At 42.2% G+C, this 18,095-nt stretch overlaps 1 protein-coding gene across 4 annotated transcripts in view; it reads left to right on the top strand.

Moving 5' to 3' along the window:
* The first annotated feature begins 1,362 nt into the window (after positions 1-1,362).
* The window catches only part of FNIP2 (folliculin interacting protein 2), a 49,023-nt gene continuing 32,290 nt past the window's right edge, over positions 1,363-18,095 (top strand). For 2 of the 4 annotated variants that reach the window (XM_027882850.1, XM_027882848.1), the window contains exon 1: positions 1,363-1,484. In XM_027882850.1, coding sequence (XP_027738651.1) covers positions 1,390-1,484 — 95 coding nt within the window. In that variant the 5' untranslated portion in view covers positions 1,363-1,389. Of the gene's footprint in view, positions 1,485-17,350; positions 17,612-18,095 lie in introns of those variants that run through there. The other 2 variants (XM_027882847.1, XM_027882849.1) reach the window with 2 other exon arrangements.

Genomic DNA, 18,095 nt, shown 5'->3' with positions numbered 1-18,095 from the left:
GCACTTCATTCTGCTGTCAGCCGAAACAGGGGAACAGCCTCTGTGCAGGCAGTGCTTTGTTCAGCCTTACTTCATTGCACAAAGATATTGCTGTAAACCAGAAGTACCCAATTTACATGTGTGTGCATATACAGGGGATGTATATGTCCATGTGTACATATGCAAACACAGATCTATATAGAGAGAAGTGTATTGTAAAATATCATCATCAAAATATACATTATCAATGTGTGGATGTCCTGGGCTTCATGAAGAGCAATGTGGCCAGCAAGTCAAAAGAGGTGATTCTGTCACTCTACCCTGCTCCCATGAGACCCCACCTGGAGTGCTGCATCCAGCTGTGGTATCCCCAACATGAGTAGGACATGGAACTGCTGAAGCAAGTCCAGAGGAGGAACAAAAGGTTGATGAGAGGACTGGAGCACCTCCTCTACCAAGACAGGCTGAGAAAGTTAGGGCCGTTCAGCCTGGAGAAGAGAAGGATGTTTGGTGACCTCATAGCAACCTTCCAGTGTCTGAAAAGGGCCTACGGGGAAGTTGGAGTGAGACTCTTTTTCAGGAACTGTAGTGACAGGACAAGAAGCAATGGGTACCAATGGAAAGAGGGAAAATTTAGGTTACACATTAGAAAGAAATATTTTACTGCGAGGGCGGTGAGACACTGGAACAGTTCAGGGAGGTTGTGGATGCCCCAACACCTGCAGTGTTCAAGGCCAGGTTGGATAAGGCCCTGAGCAACCTGCTCTAGTGGGAGGTGTCCGGGCCCGCGGCGGCGGGCTTGGGACTAGGAGATCTTTAAGATCCCTTTTAACCCAAGCCGTTCCGCGGCCCCACGTCCACGGCCACGCTGCCCACTGCGGGCGTGTAAAAGCGCCGTATCTCGGGCACCTCCCCGGGGCCCTGTCCCTTTAAGGGCCGCCTCCGCGCCCTACCACGCGCCGGGGGTGGGGCGATGGCGCCGCGCGGCCAATCGGGATCGCCCGAGGGGCGGGGCGCCACGGTGGGCCCGTCCTCGTCTGCCGGCGGGTGGCGGCGCGGGGAGCGCTGCCCAGCCCAACTCAACCGAGCCCAGCCCAGCCCAACCCAACCCAACCCAGCCCGGCCCGGGAGAGCCCCGTCCGGGAGGGCGCACGGCCGGCTGTCAGCGCCGCCGGGTGGGCGCGCTCGGCCCCTGTGTCAGGTGACGGGCGGCCGCCGGGAGCGGCGCGGCTGAGCGGGCCGGCGCTCCGTTCCCCTCGCCTCCCCTTCCCTCCCCTCTCCTCGCCGCCGCGCAATGCTGGGCGGCTCCGCGGCGGCTCCGGGGATGCTGCCGCGGCCGCCGCCGCCACTCGCCGCCCGCTGAGCCGCTGCGAGGGCCGCGGCGGGAGCGCCGCCGCGCGGGGCGGAGGCATGGCCCCCACCCTGCTCCAGAAGCTCTTCAACAAAAGGGGCGGCGGCGCGGCGGCCCCCCACGGCCGGGCCCCGGGGGACGGGCCCGCCTTCAGGTGAGCGGCGCGGCGGGGGCTGTCCCGGGTGGGCAGCGGGGGAGGCGGCGGAGAGGCCGGTGGGGCGAGAGGCTGCGTGGGTGGCAGGTGAGCCGCAGCCCCCCGGAGTGCCCCACTGCCCGGGCGGTGCGGCCGGCGGGGATGGGGCACCACCGGGCGGGCGGGGGTGCGGCGGGAGGCTCTTCTCCCGCCCTTCCCTCTCGTTGGATCTCTCAGCCATTTTCTGGGCGAGTTGGCGGTGGCACGCCCGGGAGCCGCGGGGCGCTCGCCCCTCGGGCAGCGGCGGGGGAGAGGCGCCGGGCCCTCTGTCCGGCGACTGTGTGTGACTGCTGCGGTAACTCGTGCTCGGGTCTCATCAGCCCTGGAAAATTAAAACGTGGCTTGATTGTCGTGACCTAAATACACGTGCGCGGTCTGGTGACCCGCTAAGCATTGGATACCTTTCACTGCCCCTCTGCTTTTGGTACTGCAATTGCTTAAAGGTGAGATTCAGCAGCAATTGCTGCTTCAGGGTTTAAATACGTGGTCTTCGTATAATATTGAATTATTACTGTTTTCTGAACCTCGGGGACAGCATTTTGCTCAGGCTGGTGCTTTGGAGCTTTGTTCCTGTCACATCTGTGCTGCTCACAAGACCGAGCGGCCGGTGAGCGCAGTGACAATCACATGCATGCCCGTAACCTCTGTGCCTGTTTTGCAGCATGAGTTGACTGGTCTTGTGATCAGATGGTATACAGGATTGATTTGGAATCTGGGCTTTCACTGCTGAAACTATTAAGAGTGCTAAGGGAGACAGTACTCTGATCCACAGAGTGCCATAGTGCCAACTATGAGAGGTGACAATTATGGAGTCATTATGTGTTCAAAGATGGTCTATGTGGGTCGTGGCTATGTGCATGGCCAAAGTTGCAAGATCAAAATAACATCGGCATGTTTGAGTTATAAGGTGATTCTTTTGTATGTCATTGGACATACTATTGGAGCTGCATTCATATCAGAAAGCAGGGCTGGTGAATTTTGGAAAGCTGTAAAGTCTATACACTATACTTGCTAGTTACTTCTTGTAGTAGTTATTCACTTTATGAGTTAAATATCACCTTTAATTTGAAAGAAAACAATTTTCCACATTTAAACTGAGGGACAATTCCAGACTATTATTTTGGCTTGTGCTTAAAGCCTCGGTGTAAGAAGCCAGGGCTGTTAGTTCTAGGGTATTAGACTAACAAGGATCTCCATGAGGACTGATTGCTTTCACAGTGTGTTCTCCATTAGAATGAGTAAGATTGTTCCATCTGGAGTATTTTTGACATCAGAGATTATATTTTTTCTTTGTCTTTTTATTTCTTAGGTAAGATATTCTGCACCCAGTTTTCAGTTTAAATAACATTGAAATGATTTGACATTTGAAAGAAAAACTGTTATATTTAAAATACTACTGGAGATACCCTTCACTCTTTTTATCCCTGGTTTTCCCACACTCCCTTGCTATCTATTTCATTTACACATGGATGTTTTTTTGTGCTTGTTAATATTACATTGAGCTTCCTATTTAAGACTTCTAAATACTCTATAATGCTTTTTCTTTCTTTCTAGTGATCTGCTGATGACCTACAGGAGCATACTTACTGGGTCTTAGAAGCTCTGCTACAACCCTTTTAATAGACTTTCTGTTGAGCAGTAATCTCTGTTTGAATGGAGAGACATGATTGGACCTAAGTAAAGCAAAAGACTTAATCCTTTGGTAGCTTCTGTATTAAGCATATACTGCTGCTTACTGTTAGAGACAAAGTGGGAGAATCATTTTTTGTTCCAAAGGCAGCCCTGTATTTTTAAGGGTTTTAGTTTTAAGGGTTTAGTTAGTTTTATTCCCACTTTGAGTTTTGGTTAGTGATCATTCAATCTGTCTTGCTGTGTTTAGCTCTCTTAAGCAGCCCTGTAAGACCACTATCTGTATCCTTGGACTTTCAGTTGTTCTGAAATCCTTGGAAGCCTAAGTGTATTCATGCCCCCTGAACAACAGCAGAATCACCAAAAATCTCTTTAGTAGATAATACCTTCTCAAATTAATGCAATTTGACAACTTTTTTCAACTACGGTGTTAGGAAGCTTTGTGTTTTCTAGTGTTCTTCAGAACACCAGGAGAAGTTGCAGAGGTCCATCAGTTAGGCTTGAGGTTTGCCTGGAACAAGTCCTGCAAGTTCTATTGCCCCCTCTTCTATAACAGGAGCTAAATCTTGACCAGACATCTGTGCTGCTTGCATTCTTTGGCTCTGAAGGAAACAGCAAGTTTCAAGGTCCATGCTGCTTACCAGGATGAGCTGGCACAGCCTCAAAGAGCAGGAGACGTGGTGCCTATAGCTGAATGTGGAGCCATAGGAAATGGTTTGTTGGGTGCATGACCATTACCATACTGATTTGGACCAAGAGTGCTCTTTTAAAGAAAACTTCTCAGTTGTCTCCACTGACTGCACTTTACCTTGCATAGCCAGGTGGCTTCAGTGCATAAACTGGATTCCAGTTGGAATGAATGAGATTAGAAAGTGTGCTCCTAACACTAATGGGCTTTCAGTCCCTGGGACCAGACTACAGCTGATCAAAAGTGTAAACTCCAGAACATGTAAAGTGTGGGTGTCAGGTGCTTAGCAGCAATTAATTCACTCTGTGGATCTAATTTGGTTGGACCACACTATCTTCATGTAAGCACAACCCTTACTTGCTGGGTCAGGAGAATGTAAACATGAAGTATAAATGTTAATATAGAGCTATTAGGACAGTGGGACTTTCTACTGGCTCAGGCCTCCCTTCAAAATAATGGAACTATGAAGTCATAGAAGGGTAGTAGTTAGAATTATGAAATATCTTAATTATTTTAAAAAAGAGTAATTATAAATCAACTGGAGAACAGATGTGTATTAGTGACACATTTGTTCTAAGCAGTTTTGTACAGACACTGGAGCTTCTGGTTTTTGTTACTACTGTTTTTTGCTCCCCTTGACTAAAAATATATATTTTTTTTTGTGTAATGCATACATAAAAATATATGTATATATGCACCCCCCACTTCAACAGAGACATTTGAGTGGCTATAGTTCAATATATTTCTTTCTAGCTGCTGAGGCTCTGAGGAAATCCTAATTATTTACAAGAAATGTGTATTTATATGGCTAAATTCCCCTAAATTCTTTCTTTCCATATCAAATGTTACTTTCCTTACAAAATTGGTTTAAAGTAGTTTGTACACTTTTTTTGGAGCACCATTAGGGTCATGTGATCAACAGAATCATAGAATGGCTTGGGTTGGAAGGGACCTTTAGTATCATCTAGTTCCAAACCCCTACCTTGTATGGGGACACTTTCCACTCGATCAGGTTGCCCAGAGCTCCATCCAACCTGGCCTTGAACACTTCCAAAGATGGAGCTTCCACAGCTTCTCTGGGCAACCTGTTACAGTGCCTCACCACTCTCACAGTAAAGTATTTCTTCCTAACTTCTAATCTAAACCTGCTTTCTGTCATTTTGAATCTATTCTGCCTTGTCCTGTCACTTCATGACCTTGTAAATAGTCTCTCTTCATGTTTCTTGTAGGTTCCCTTCATATACTAGAAGGCTACAGTTAGGTCACCTCACAGCCTTCTCTTTTCCAGGCTGAACAATCCCAGTTCTCTCAGCCTTTCCTCCTAGGAGAAAGGCTACATCCTTCTAATCATCTCATTGTCCCTCCTCTGGACTCGCTCCAACAGGTCTATGTCCTTCCTATGCTGGGGACCCCAGAGCTGGATGCAACACTCCAGGTGGGGGTCTCACCAGAGCGGAGTAGAGGAACAGAATCCCTCCCTTGACCTGCTGGCTCATGTCCAGCCTCTCCTCCACCAGCACCCCCAAGTCCTTCTTGTCAAGGATCTGTTCATCCCACAGCCTCTGTTGATACTGGCGGTTGCCCTGATCCAGGTGCAGCACCTTGCACTTGGTCTTATTAAACCTCATGTGATTCCCCTGGACCCACCTCTTGATCTTGTCCAGGTCCCTATGGATGGCATCCCAGCCTTCAGGTGAGTTGATTACAGCACTCAGCTTGGTATCATCTGCAAATTTACAGAGGGTGCACCTGACCCCATTTTCTATGTCTCCTGAGGGGCACCACTTGTCATGGATGTCCACTGGGACTGTAAGCTGTTGGACACTTCCCTCTGGATGCAACCATCCAAACAGTTCCTTACACACTGAACAGTCCATTAAGTTTTAGGGGTTATGTAGAGTATAAGCATATATGTATGCATATGGATCCTATAAGCATAGTATCTCAAGACTAGAGTGTCTCAAGTGCTAAGCAAGTATTTGAGTAAGGTACTGGGGAATGGCTTTAAGGAAATTCATATGGGTTGCAGATAGTTTGATTTTACTTAAATTTATAGCTGTTTTTCTGTGATTGTGTTTACCTGATTATAGTAGAGATTTCATGTCATTGCTTTTCTGTATTTGACATGAAATCTGATGTTATCCTTAAGCTGAGGGCTAAGGTTTTACCTTCATTTCAGTCTTTAATAGTTTTTGGTTTCAATTTTTTTTTTAATGAAAATAATTGCCTTGGGGTCTTTGGAAGACTGCTTTCATTGTGAATGTATAATTTCTGCATTGTAACCTCTGAAATTTCTTTAAAATTGCTATATTTAGTGAAGGACCATTTTATGTGCCTTTAGAAGAAAAAAGTTGTATTATTTCAATTGTGTCTGAAACTTATGGTCTGTTTCTTCCACGGTCTGTTTCTTCAGCTTTAAGTATCAGCTGCTCCTTCTTATGTCTATATTGGAGTAGATGTGTTGTAGCTGTAAGATATCTATCTGGTAACAGTTTGTTAGCTTTGGTATATGAGATCACTTGTTTGGCAGCTGGTACTACTGATTCCTTTGGTCATAGTGCTGAAATGCTTAGTGAGATCCTACTTGCTAAGCATTATTTCATGGCATTTATTACCAGCCTGGCAATGTTCCACCATCTGAAAAAGGAAAAAAAAGCAGTAGTGAGCTTGGAATCTGCTTGCATGTCAGTTTGTTACTTCGTTCTTCAAATGAAACACTCCTCCGTAAACCCTTGTGGCCTAATTGGGTTTTTCTTGAGCTTCTTACAGCTTTGTAGATAGCCACACAGCAATAACGCTGTTGGGCACCCGTGTACATCTTCATACATGGAAATATCATCAAACATCTGGCTGTTAACCTTTCAAAGAGCATTTGAAATAAAATTACTATTTTGTTTGCTGTAAGAATGGGAACCCAGCCTAGGGCCATACCTGAGCATGGGGGCAGGAAAGGTCAGAGAGCAAGTCTAAGCCCTACACTGCTTCACTGACAGCTGAAAGTGAGCCTTAAATTGCAGTATTATACCTCTGTGCTGTCACTAGTCTTTCCTCAGTAATGGGAGCTAAGGTGTAAGTTCTGCAGAAAGAGATTTATTAGTCTCACTTAAGAAAACAACTTAGAGTGGAAGTGGTTGAAAGTATGGTCCTTTGACATGGAAACCACACTTCCAGCCAGGGGCTGTTTTGAAGGAAAACAAACTTACCCCCAAGTCTTCTGGTATTCAGCTTTGCAGGAATTAAGGCGTTCTTCAGTTGTTTGGATTTCCCTTCCCCTGCACACTTTTGTCACAGAACAACTTCTTGGTTTCCTCTATATTTGCTCTGAGGCTAACTCATTCTCTCTTAAAGGTGAAAGACAGCCTTTTCTTTTTCCTTTTTTTTTTTTTTTTTTCCACAGAAGACCACAAAATCGGTGGAAATGCGCAAGCTACTGATATTCCAAGGGAAATGGGTATACCTCAGTTATTTAATTCCATGAAAAGATGCATTGTCGCCTGACTAATTGCACGGGTTTTGCCTGTAGGTTATTTCTGATTTACAAGTAACTTATCCATAAAGTTTCGTTCATTGATTCTTAAATTGATGTGTAATTGGATAGTAGGTGCTTGATTCCTTATTTTTAGGGCACTTCTGCTGTTGACATACCCAAAACTGGGTGAGTGAGTACTCTGCTACATACTATGCTCAGTGGAAAGTGATTTGTGGAATAGTAGCAGCAGAAAGCTTTGGAGCTACCTTTCCTTGTCGTTAGCACAGCTTAAAGCAGGGTACACTACAGTCTAACACAGTGATGCTAATGCTGTAGGGGAATACTTCAGAGTTGACATAAGTGGCTCGATGTGAATGAGAAAATAAAGCTGCTTGGGACTGAAAAAAAGTAGACTATCATTCATAAAAGCAGAATTTGTAGAGAAACATTTCAAAAGCTGATGCAGAGCTTTGTTGCCAATAGAGGCTGGCTTCGTGAAAGTTATATAAACTTCGTAACTTTTCTTATGTAAACTAAGTTAAAGTTGCAAAATAGCTTTATTAAATATTTAGGGAAAAGGTAGATGGAAGAGGTTTGGCGAATATGTTTAATCATTAGTCGTCACGTCATCCCACTTTGACATTGTGAGGTCTGGATGTTTTCAGTGCATGGTAGTGGCCTTTAGCTGTTGCTTTGGACTGAACAGTGAGTAACAGCAGACTGAAAGCCCACAGAGAGTAGATGTAACAAAATAGCTGGTGTCAGAGTGGACAGAAAATTAAGTAATTGTTTTCATAAAAGTAATTTCTTATTCTGACATTTCAGTAGTATTGAAGCTGCTAAGGACTTCTTTTGCAAGGAAAATTCCTTGGATTACTAATGACTACATGTGCTACAAACCTTGTTGATGTACCTGTTCCTTTAAGTATTCCTTCTGATGCTAACAATCATGTACTTTCATCTGTAATGTACTTTGCACCTTCGTGATGTTCAGGGATAGCTTCTGAAGGGTAGATTCAGTTTTTGAGCCTTGTGTTATGTTTTATATTTCTCAACAGTTATTTCTAAGTGCACTTTAATTAACAGCACACTGTCATCTTGTATGCTGCTTTAGATGAAGTGGTGTAAGAGGAATGTTCCTATGCTGTCCTATTTACCAGTATTTGCTATGTGAGGGTTTCCATGGGTACACTTCTTAGGCAAAAGAAGAGGAATGCATTTCTGTTATGGTGGTGGTGGTTAACAGGCTTGCTAGAGAGAATAAGCAAGAAAAGGAGGACTTTGAATTGGGTACTTGTTGTGTGAAGACAGCAAATATATCTGTCTGCTCTTTTTCATGTGCTTCTTGTGATAGTGTCAGATTACTGCTGATCTGACTAACAGGCATGGACACGGTGGTTCACCTTTGGCTGTCATGAATCAGCTCCTCTATGTGTGCTCTGCCTATGTTGCTTTTTAATCTTCAGGCTCAGGTTCTCCTCCATTCTGCTTTCTCCTCACCTTAACAGTGCCTTTCTCAAGTCACTCCATTTGCCCTGTTTGTATGGGTTTGTCACTCAAATACCATAGCAATGTCATGTTTTAATATACAAGACTCAGGTCACAGGACAAGCTCCCTTGCAGGTTACAAGGCAAAGTGTTCTTTTGAGGCATTGAGGGGACTAGCTTAGGGCTTTTGGTAGCAGAGCCCGTGCCTTTCCCTTGTCAAATAGGACAGGTGTGGGTGCATTTACATGACCAACAGCTGAAATATTTTTGGCCAGTCAGCACGCTTCTTGGATATTGGTTAGATTCTTAGATAAATGGGCATTAGGGCTTTACATCAACCCTTACTGCTGTTAAAACTGACTCATGATTTTCCTTCCACAGATTGCTGAAGTGAAACTTGAGCTCTGTGTGATGTAATTACTGTATGGAGCTTTCTCTGCAGGATGTTCTCACCTCAATTTAATACAGTTAAGCTTTTCTCCTCCGAGGTACTCAGTGGAGTTTCACACATGCTAATGAAATCAGCTATTAAGTAAACAATCTGACAATATTTATTTTTTTTAATAGAAGTTCTACCAGTCTAAATTTGGTATTAGCACTTTCAAATTAGAAGTCTGAACACATTAGTACGTATTTTTTATAATGTATGGGAACTTTCTTACAGTAACATCTCTTAGCTTTTGTTTTCATTGAGTTTACTGACTTCTGTGAAAGAAGACAGTTGCTTGAATGAACTAAGTGCTCCGGGTTTCTGTGCAGAGTATTTGCACTGAATTCTGAATCTGGATATTATCCAACACCTGAAGTTGCTCAACTCTTGGGGTTGGGTTTGTTAATGCACAGCTCCAGGAGTACAGGGAAATCTGAGCAGAGTACATTAGATAAAGTTTTGGAAGGAAACCCTGAAGAGGAGAATCTACAAACTGTTGAATACATAGTTCTGAACAAGTTATTCTTTAATTATTATTATTATTATTTCACTGAATGTGGATCACTTTACAGAATTTAATGTTGTAATGTTAAAGCCCTCTGTGGGCTGGAAGAGACAGTTACGGAAATTTCTTTAAACGTGCAACTCACAGAAATTAGCTTATATTCAGACAAGTTTTTGTTGTGTCTTCTGTTTTTCTGTGTTGGCACCTGAGCCCGTCCAACTAATGCTGTTCATTTGCTTGTGTCTATCATATTCCCTTGCCCTTCCTTTCACATTCCCCCGAAATGACCTTTTAAAGTCTTCACATTTAATGCTTTGCTCTAACTAGCACTTTAAAACAGGTTATGCTTTTCAGGGCAAATCCTACTATAGGAAAGCTCATGGGCCTTTTGTTTCTGAAATCCTGGCTTGTTTAACAGGACTTGAACAAGCTGGGCAGAGACCTGTGCGGCTACTGCAGAGGAAGGTTGGTGACCTCTGGTGCATTCACAAGGAAGAAGTGAATTTGGTGCAGAGACCACTCTGCTCATCTGTACAGAGTTAGTCCCATGTGTTTTAAGACTCTGGTCTTGGTGAATGGCTGCAGTGGTACAAGATGTTACTGCATTCTGCTGTGCTGTGCTGAAATTGATTATTGACTGGACATTTGTCACTTCCACAGCAGCGCTGATGGCATAGAGGACATGGAAGCTCTTCTCAGTCATGTCTGTGTAATGGTCACTGATAGAACCCAGCTCTTCTTACACTAGTCTGTGTTAAGCTGTCACACAATGCAGGAATGCTTATGGAGGGCTAATATGTTCTAACCCTCAGCTGGGCTGAGAAGGCTGGAATAAAGAGCAGGGAATTGGTAATCAGTTCATTTAGCAGACGGCCATAGTGACATGCATCGGAGCTCCTACTTGGTCTTGGCTTTCAGCTGGAGGAAGGTTGTTCTCATACATTAGCCAGTTGAAACAGCTTCAGGAGTGCAACCTCTGCCTTCCAACTGTTAAAAGAGTTACCTCAAGTTAAAGAGTTGGAAAAATTACCTCTCTCATATTATAAAGCTATTGATGAGATTTGGCTGTGGATATACATCCCGCTTACTAAGCGCTAAAATGATTTCAGATGTAATTCCCAGTTTTGGTGTGGGTGAGTGAAACCTGGTGAATTCAGTGTTTGGTAAATGTGGGGATATGTCAGTCACCCAGTGTGGAATGTCAAAGATGCCTTGAACTTCTGAATTAAACTTTGTTTAATGCTTAAAGAAATAATTCTGTGTTTGTACTGAAATGCGGTGTTGGCATGTGAACTAGAATTTTGATTAAAATTTGATTTGAATTTGACTTTTTGTTTGCATTTCTGAAGTACTAAAAGTTGACTATAGTCTTAATTACTGTTGTATCGTTGGGCCCTGTTTTGACTCAAAAAGAAGGTGAATTTTGTTTGTATTTAAATGAAATATCCTGAATCTGTAACTGCTAAGAAGGCTCCTAGTAAGTCTGCTCTGATAGACTTCATCTCAGAAGTAAGTCAGATCTGTTATAAAGTATTTTCTTGTACAGTGTTTTTCTGGGGAACACCAAAGGAGCTTGACCAATTCTTACCTTCTTATAAAGAGAAAAGCTTGTAATTTGTCTAAATAATTGCTACATAAGCTTGCTGGTTGAAGTTTGTTTGTGTCAATATGGAGAGCATTTTCCTATTACGGGACAAGGTTGCAACTGGATCATTTCGTGTGATTTTTATTTTTTTGCCCAGTTATTTCAGGATTGATGGACAGATACTTGGCAGCCAAATCTTAGCATGTTACTGGGTGCGGTCAACTGTAATTATGTGCAAACCTGACTGGATAAACTTTTAAGTCTCCTATAATACTGGTGTTTTTGAGAAAATGTTTGGGGTTCTACGTGAGTAGTTGGAGTGGTTGGGCTGCTTTAAAGAGGGGAAACTGTTTCATAACTTAATGACTATTTATACATTCAAAGGCCTACGCAATTGGTGGTAAACAGAACGTGAGTCTCTGGTATAATGGCTTGCAGCAAGGTTAGGTTTGCCTATGCCACTCAGCTGCAGGACTGTGGTTTGTTTGGTTGGTTTTGTGTGTAGTCTTTTTCATTGAGGAGGTACATGGTGTGAGTGATTTAATTACCCTGATCTTCTGTACATGGTCCCAAAATATTGTTCCTCCTTCCCTTTCCAGTGAAACTTGAAAGTAAATGTGTCCAAGACTACCAAGATTCAATGCTAGTTACTACCAAACTACTTTCCACGCTGTCTACAAGTGAGGGTTAAGGAAAGTGTTTTGGATGGAATAGACAAGTTATCATAACAACAACAAGAGCAGCAAAACATATTTTTGGCTATAACTAGTGAAAAATGCCGGAGCTGACGTTATATCCGTCTATGTTATCACTTCATTCAATCTAAGTCAGGATTTCCTGGCATTCATCTAGGCAGAGGCAATGGACTTTGCTGTTCATGCTATGGCAACTTTTGGGTGATCAAGCATGGCTTCTTGTGTATGTGTCCTTTCCCATATTCTTGCTAGTTGGGTAAATCAGAACATTCTCAGAAATACTCAAGTTAGGTTTTTCTTCCTTCCCTTCTTGATTATTGCCGACTAACTTTTCAGTTGCAATCTCTGTTTTAAAAGAATCAAAAAACATCTTGTGCTTTCAACACTTTAACATAACCATTTACAGAAGTCTCACCATTATGGTGCTAGGTGGTCAAAAAAATTGGGAGGCTTCAGCTCTCAGGACTGTCAGAGAGGCATATCTGATACCTTTTCATATGTTAGGAATTTAGGAAGGTGCAGCTAGAACCAGGTAAATTTAGTAATTAGAACCAGGTAAATTAGTAATAATTAAAAAGTAATTTAATGCTAAATTAAATTTAGTAATTTTTTTAAAGTGAAATGATACTGCTGACTTTGCACTTTTGAGTTAGTTGAAATTGACCCCAAGCAATTTCCCTTGGAAGAAAAATGTGGGGTCCCTGGGTAGCACTTGTCTCTACCTTCCTGAAGAGTGTTCTTTTGCGCAGTGGGAGTGTGTGTGTGTGTGTGTTCAGAACAAGGATGAGGAGGCCATTTGCAATGCTTTCTGCACCCTTGTAGGGATTACCCTAAACTTGTTTGGCTGTAAAGTTTGAGAGAGAGTGCCATGTCCTCTGGAGTTTACAAAACCCTCTTGTGAACGTAGCCTTTTCATAGTAGAAGTGGGGGAAATTTGTAAAGAAATGGTTGCTGTTAATATGCGTGTGTTTTTAGCTACTTTGAAGGAAGGTGTGTGTTTCAGCAAAAGGAGGATTTTTCAGTTAGCTAGAAAAAATTGGGGAGGGGGAATGTTAAATATCAGACACTTTTCATCTGTTGGTATTAATATGTATTTACTTTTATCTAATAAATAACATTATTTCCTAGTAATTTTTAAAAATTTTCATTTTCCAAAATTACTTCTTTAAACAGAGGCTTGAAAGCTGTATACAGACTTTTTTTTCTTGAAAAATAAAATAGGTGTTTATAGAAGAGGGAGAAGGAACAGGAAAGGAGCAGGCAAGCAAATCCATGCCTCAGGATACCGCCCCTAAGGTGTGGTGGTCTGTCTTGGCCTGCCCACTTTTGCAGGAGATACCAAGGTCTGAGATCAGTCAGTACTTTTATACAGCATGGAAATGCAACAAGAGCTGATGGTGTTATAAATAGCAGATTCTGCCTCTCATTTCTCCTCAGAATTCTCCTTCAGATGTACAATGTGTAGTTCTTCCCTCTGTTCAAGAGAAGGTGGGGAAGGCAGAGGCAGTAAAGCCGGTAGGATAAGAGATTTCTATTAATCTCATTTTCTGGCAGAGGCAGTTCTCAGACGTGCCTTGGCAGTGTCTGTATTTAGTAGCTGTGTTCCTGGACGCAGGCCCAGTCACATGGCGCCACTGGAACAAGTGACATGGGAATGATGCATTAGCTGAGACCTGGTGCTCTGTGCTGGAGGAGGTGGGGTGGCCCAGCCGGCCGGGCTGCCTGCACCCTGGCGCTCCACGCAGGTGCTGCATTCAGCACCTCTTGCTCCCAGATGGCTGCTGCTGTTTGGCTCAACCTGTTTGGCTCCAGTGAAAGCTGGAAGTTGGTTACTGCAGGTGCCTTAAAAAAATAATCAGGGGAAGAAGCAAAGTCAAATCCTAAAGAGTGTTAAATTACAAGTAAATTTTCAGTTCATCAGAAAATTGTAAAGATCGTCACTATGAAACAGCTTCTGCAAAGCGTTTGACTTGCTTTGGATTATCTCTCAGTAGCTACAGGAGTGAGGTCAGAAAGTGGGATGGAAAGGAGAAAGTTAATTAAAACTAGACATGGCTTTCTGTACTGAGGAAAGAACTAAGTGGTGGATCTAAGGCACTAACCTTATTGCATACCTTACCTTTCTTTGTTTAGAGACCTAGTTTAACAAAACCACACTTTCCTTAATGGTAAAACACAATTAAATACATGCAATTTTTCATGCAATCCCAACTTATGGAAGTTGACTGAGTTATGAAACACTGGTTTAATGGGCTGTTCTTTATGTCTGTGGAAGGCTGATGTGTGGAAATTTATGGTGACTAACTTGGGTAGATCTGTTTGTAAGCCTCTATTAGCAGTGTGTGTGTCTTGTGGTCATTTTTTTGTGCATGCATATCATGATGTTGCTTTCTGGCAACCAAGATGATGAAAAATGCTTCCAACCTTACAAAAATCCAGTGTATTCTCCTTTCTTAAGCCAAGAGTCTGTGAAATTCTAACTTTTGATTGAACAAATACATCCAGTTTTGTTTTGCATTTCATACAGTAACATATGAAATTATCCTAAAACAGTTAACCTTTCTGTATAGTGGTCTAATACTGTGAATTTTATTTTTGTCTACCTGAGCTCTTTCTACAGGAAAATCTAACCTGGGAGAGAGCAGTGCCGCAAATAATATGTTCCTTCACTTGTTGCGTGACTAATCTGCCATGTATCCCGCCTAACTCGTGTGGAACTAGTAACTATGTATCATGCTTGAACAAGGTAGTTCGTCTGAGGTTAATAGTGGTTTACCATATAAGGACTTACTTTAAGTCATCGTGGAAAAAGAATGCGGTGTGGCATCAGCACAACTCTTCCATATCTGGGGTTTTAAAAAGAGGAGAAACAATGCAGGGTAAATGATTCAAATTTGGAGAGAGGAAGGGAACCTACACCTTCCAGATAAGCTATTTGAAGGACTGAAAGAAGGAAAATTGTCATTAAGCAATCCAAAATAGATTTCACTGTGTCTTTAAACAAGTGTTTGGCACTAATCCTGAATGTCTGGGTCTAGGCATTTTTTGTGTATCAATTTTGCTAAGCGTGTGTTTTGCAAAAATAAACGCTCACCAAAACAGCAGGTATGATTCAAACTTTGTTTTCCTAAGCTTCTCTAGCCAGCTTCTAAAGCCAGAGTCTCGGGAAAATAAAACTTTACAGGGTTCTCTGCAGATATTCTCTTAGATGTGAAAACAACGCTGAAGTTTTAGTGAACAGCTGTAACTTACACAGAAAATTATTTTTAATTAGACAACTACATCACGTATATTTCCTCTTTCCCTCACCCCAAATTTTCTTGCTAAAGTGTTACCTTGAGTTGAAATCATTTGGGCAATTGCCGCTCAGTGGAGACGAAGGACAGGAAATGACCTACAAACAGAGCAGGTGACGTGCTGTCACACAGCCTAGAAAAAGTGTGATTAAACTCTGCTTTCCAGAGGGTTATATCTTGAGCGCAATAACAGAATCATAGAAAGATGCTTTTCTTCCATTTTCTATCTACTTCATGGACTCTGAGTGTTTTCGATGTGTGGATTTGAGTATTTTGTTATTGTTGTGAAACTGTTCTGTGGATTTTCAAAGTTAATTCCCCAGGTACTTTGGGATTTATAGTATTCTACAGATGACTGCATCTACAGATGAGGTAGTTTTTGTGAAGCATGTCTATTTAGTAAGCTTACAGGATTTCCTAGTTCTAATATTTGATGTGAATTTGATACTGTGGTCAGTGTTGGTTTGTTTGGGGAAAAGGTAGGACAGAAGTGAAGGCTTTTAAGTGCTGACCTTAGTGGAAGTGTGAGAACCTGGCCCTCAGCTGCTTATTTCATTCACACTTCAAAGATAACTAGGAACAGTGATGTTTAAAGTAGTCCTCCTCAGTGAGGTGAGGACTAAAGGTTGCCCTCTCCTAGACCATTTGAACCATTTGAGAACAGGCCAAAGCTTTTCACTTGTTTCCCTGCACTTGGAAGGAAGAGTGATGATGATCTTGTCACTACTCTGGGAATTGAAACTGAACTTTTTTTTTAATTGCTGCAGGCTTCCCTCAGCAACAGAGTGAGTTGTTCCACCTAACCTTGCTCTAGTTTTTTCCTTGACTTCTGTCCAGTGTTTAGAGGTTGGGGTTAACTGAGATTACAAAATCATTTTAGCAAAGGTGCTGTGCTATTTAGAAGGTAGCACGTAGCACTAAGTTTTGAAATCTTACTGTGTTTTTGAACTCTATGCTGTATTTCTGGTTGACTACTAGCAAAGTTATTTTCCCTTTTTAACCTGGAAGGGAAATTGCAGTAGAGCTGTCATTTGATAAAATGTTACTGATGGGGGGAAGGCTATGTAAGACATGAATTATATATGAATAACTTTTTTTTTTTTTAAATCATGGATGAGGAAGAGGACTTTGTTCTGTCAGGCTCAGGTAATTCTACTGCAGAACATCTGATTCCTCCCTTCAAAAACTTAAATTTGCTCAGTCAAAAATATTTTATTAGATTTTTTTTTCATCAGCATTGCCATTAAATTACTTTAATAGGTACATGGCTATAAACTCTCATCAACCAACTTGTTGTCTGAAACAATTCTTTACTCGTTGTTTTCCTTCCTACTTTTTTTTTAAAAAGGCTTCTCAAGGTGGTAGTTTCAAGTTCTTGGCCAAGTGTAAATCCTATTTGTCCTTAGAAGTAAAAGTGTTATGGTGCAGAATACCTAGCGTGTTTCTTGGTGTTGGTAGTTGGTTTTTTTTTTAACTGATAGCCATATGGCAATGATGACAGAGTCTTACTTGCTCCTAAGCTATATGAGGTTGCTAGGGGTTGTCAGATGACACTTGCTCACATGAGAGCCATTAACAGGGTGTTGTAGCCAGTGTTAGAACAACCTTGCAACTAAGGGCGAGTCACTGCAAAAGCAACTATGCTTTTTTTTTTTTTTTTTTAAGAGGCCATATGGTTCAGTCTTGTGACTACATAATTGCCAGCTACCTAAATCACATACCAGGAAACAAACATAGCTAAAGTCAATATTAGCTGTTGTATCTGCTACAGCCTTGTGCCAGGCTTGGTAGGAAAAACTGACAGCAGCAGGAGCAAATCTAGGATGGCTTCTGAGACCTAAAAGTCGTGTCTTCTCTGTCTGGAATAATTGCAGGAGTACATTAGATACACCTGTCTTTCTGTATTAATGGCTTATAGACTATATGAAGATTGCTTTGCCTTTTTTTCCCCTAGCAGGAAATTCAGCAGACTGGGTTCCTGTATAGGGAAGAAAGCTGATGGTAAATTACCCTTGTTAATGGCTGATCAGTAGTAAAGAAATCTGCTTGAGGCTGTACCTCTTCAGCAGATATTTAGTTTCTTTGGGGGAGCTTTGCAAGAGGATTGTAGCTAAGAAAATGTGTGGGGGTACGCCAAAAACTACAGATGGCACTGGGGGACAAATAGAAAGAGCAAGAAACAACAACGATGTACTACTTGGAAATAATCTCTCCTGTACCAAACTGGATGAAAGAATTAGAAAGTCTTTGAGAGACCAGTGTGTCAGCTGTGCGAGCAAAGTGACTCAACTGCTGCAAAACAGGTATGCATGTAACTTTTTCTTGACAAAGAACAGACGTTTTTAGTTAATACTAGATTTATAATCATGTTGCTGAAAGGCTATTTTGTAAATTATTGGGAAAGTTCTAATAGAAGCTTATTCGTGATGATAATGCTGACTGAAACTCCAGAAAGTCTTTCCTGTTTGAAACTGAATCTACATTCTTGTCTCTGATATGTGAGATTTATGTATATGCAAAGTGAGGCATGAAGGGTAGTCTTTTCAATTAAGGTTAAATAGTGTTACCTTCTCTTTGTAGTTTTCTAATTAGTTTCCCCTTTTCTTCTTGCCACCTCCTCTGTTAGTGGATCAAGTAGTAACTGTGTGCAGAGGAGATAGGAGGGAATGCTGTGAAGTGGGGGAAGAACAGAGAGGGGAACCCTCTGTTTTACTTGTAAATTACCTCTAGATCAAGCATCACATCAAAGTAATCTGAAGTGTGAATAGTTTCTCTAACTTTTGTGGT

Source organism: Empidonax traillii, unplaced genomic scaffold (genome assembly GCF_003031625.1).
Source record: "Empidonax traillii isolate 1590-97213 ecotype Southwest subspecies unplaced genomic scaffold, ASM303162v1 scaffold112:size1231168, whole genome shotgun sequence".
NCBI classification, from domain to species: Eukaryota; Metazoa; Chordata; class Aves; order Passeriformes; family Tyrannidae; genus Empidonax; species Empidonax traillii.
This window is presented reverse-complemented; position numbering and strand designations above follow the sequence as displayed.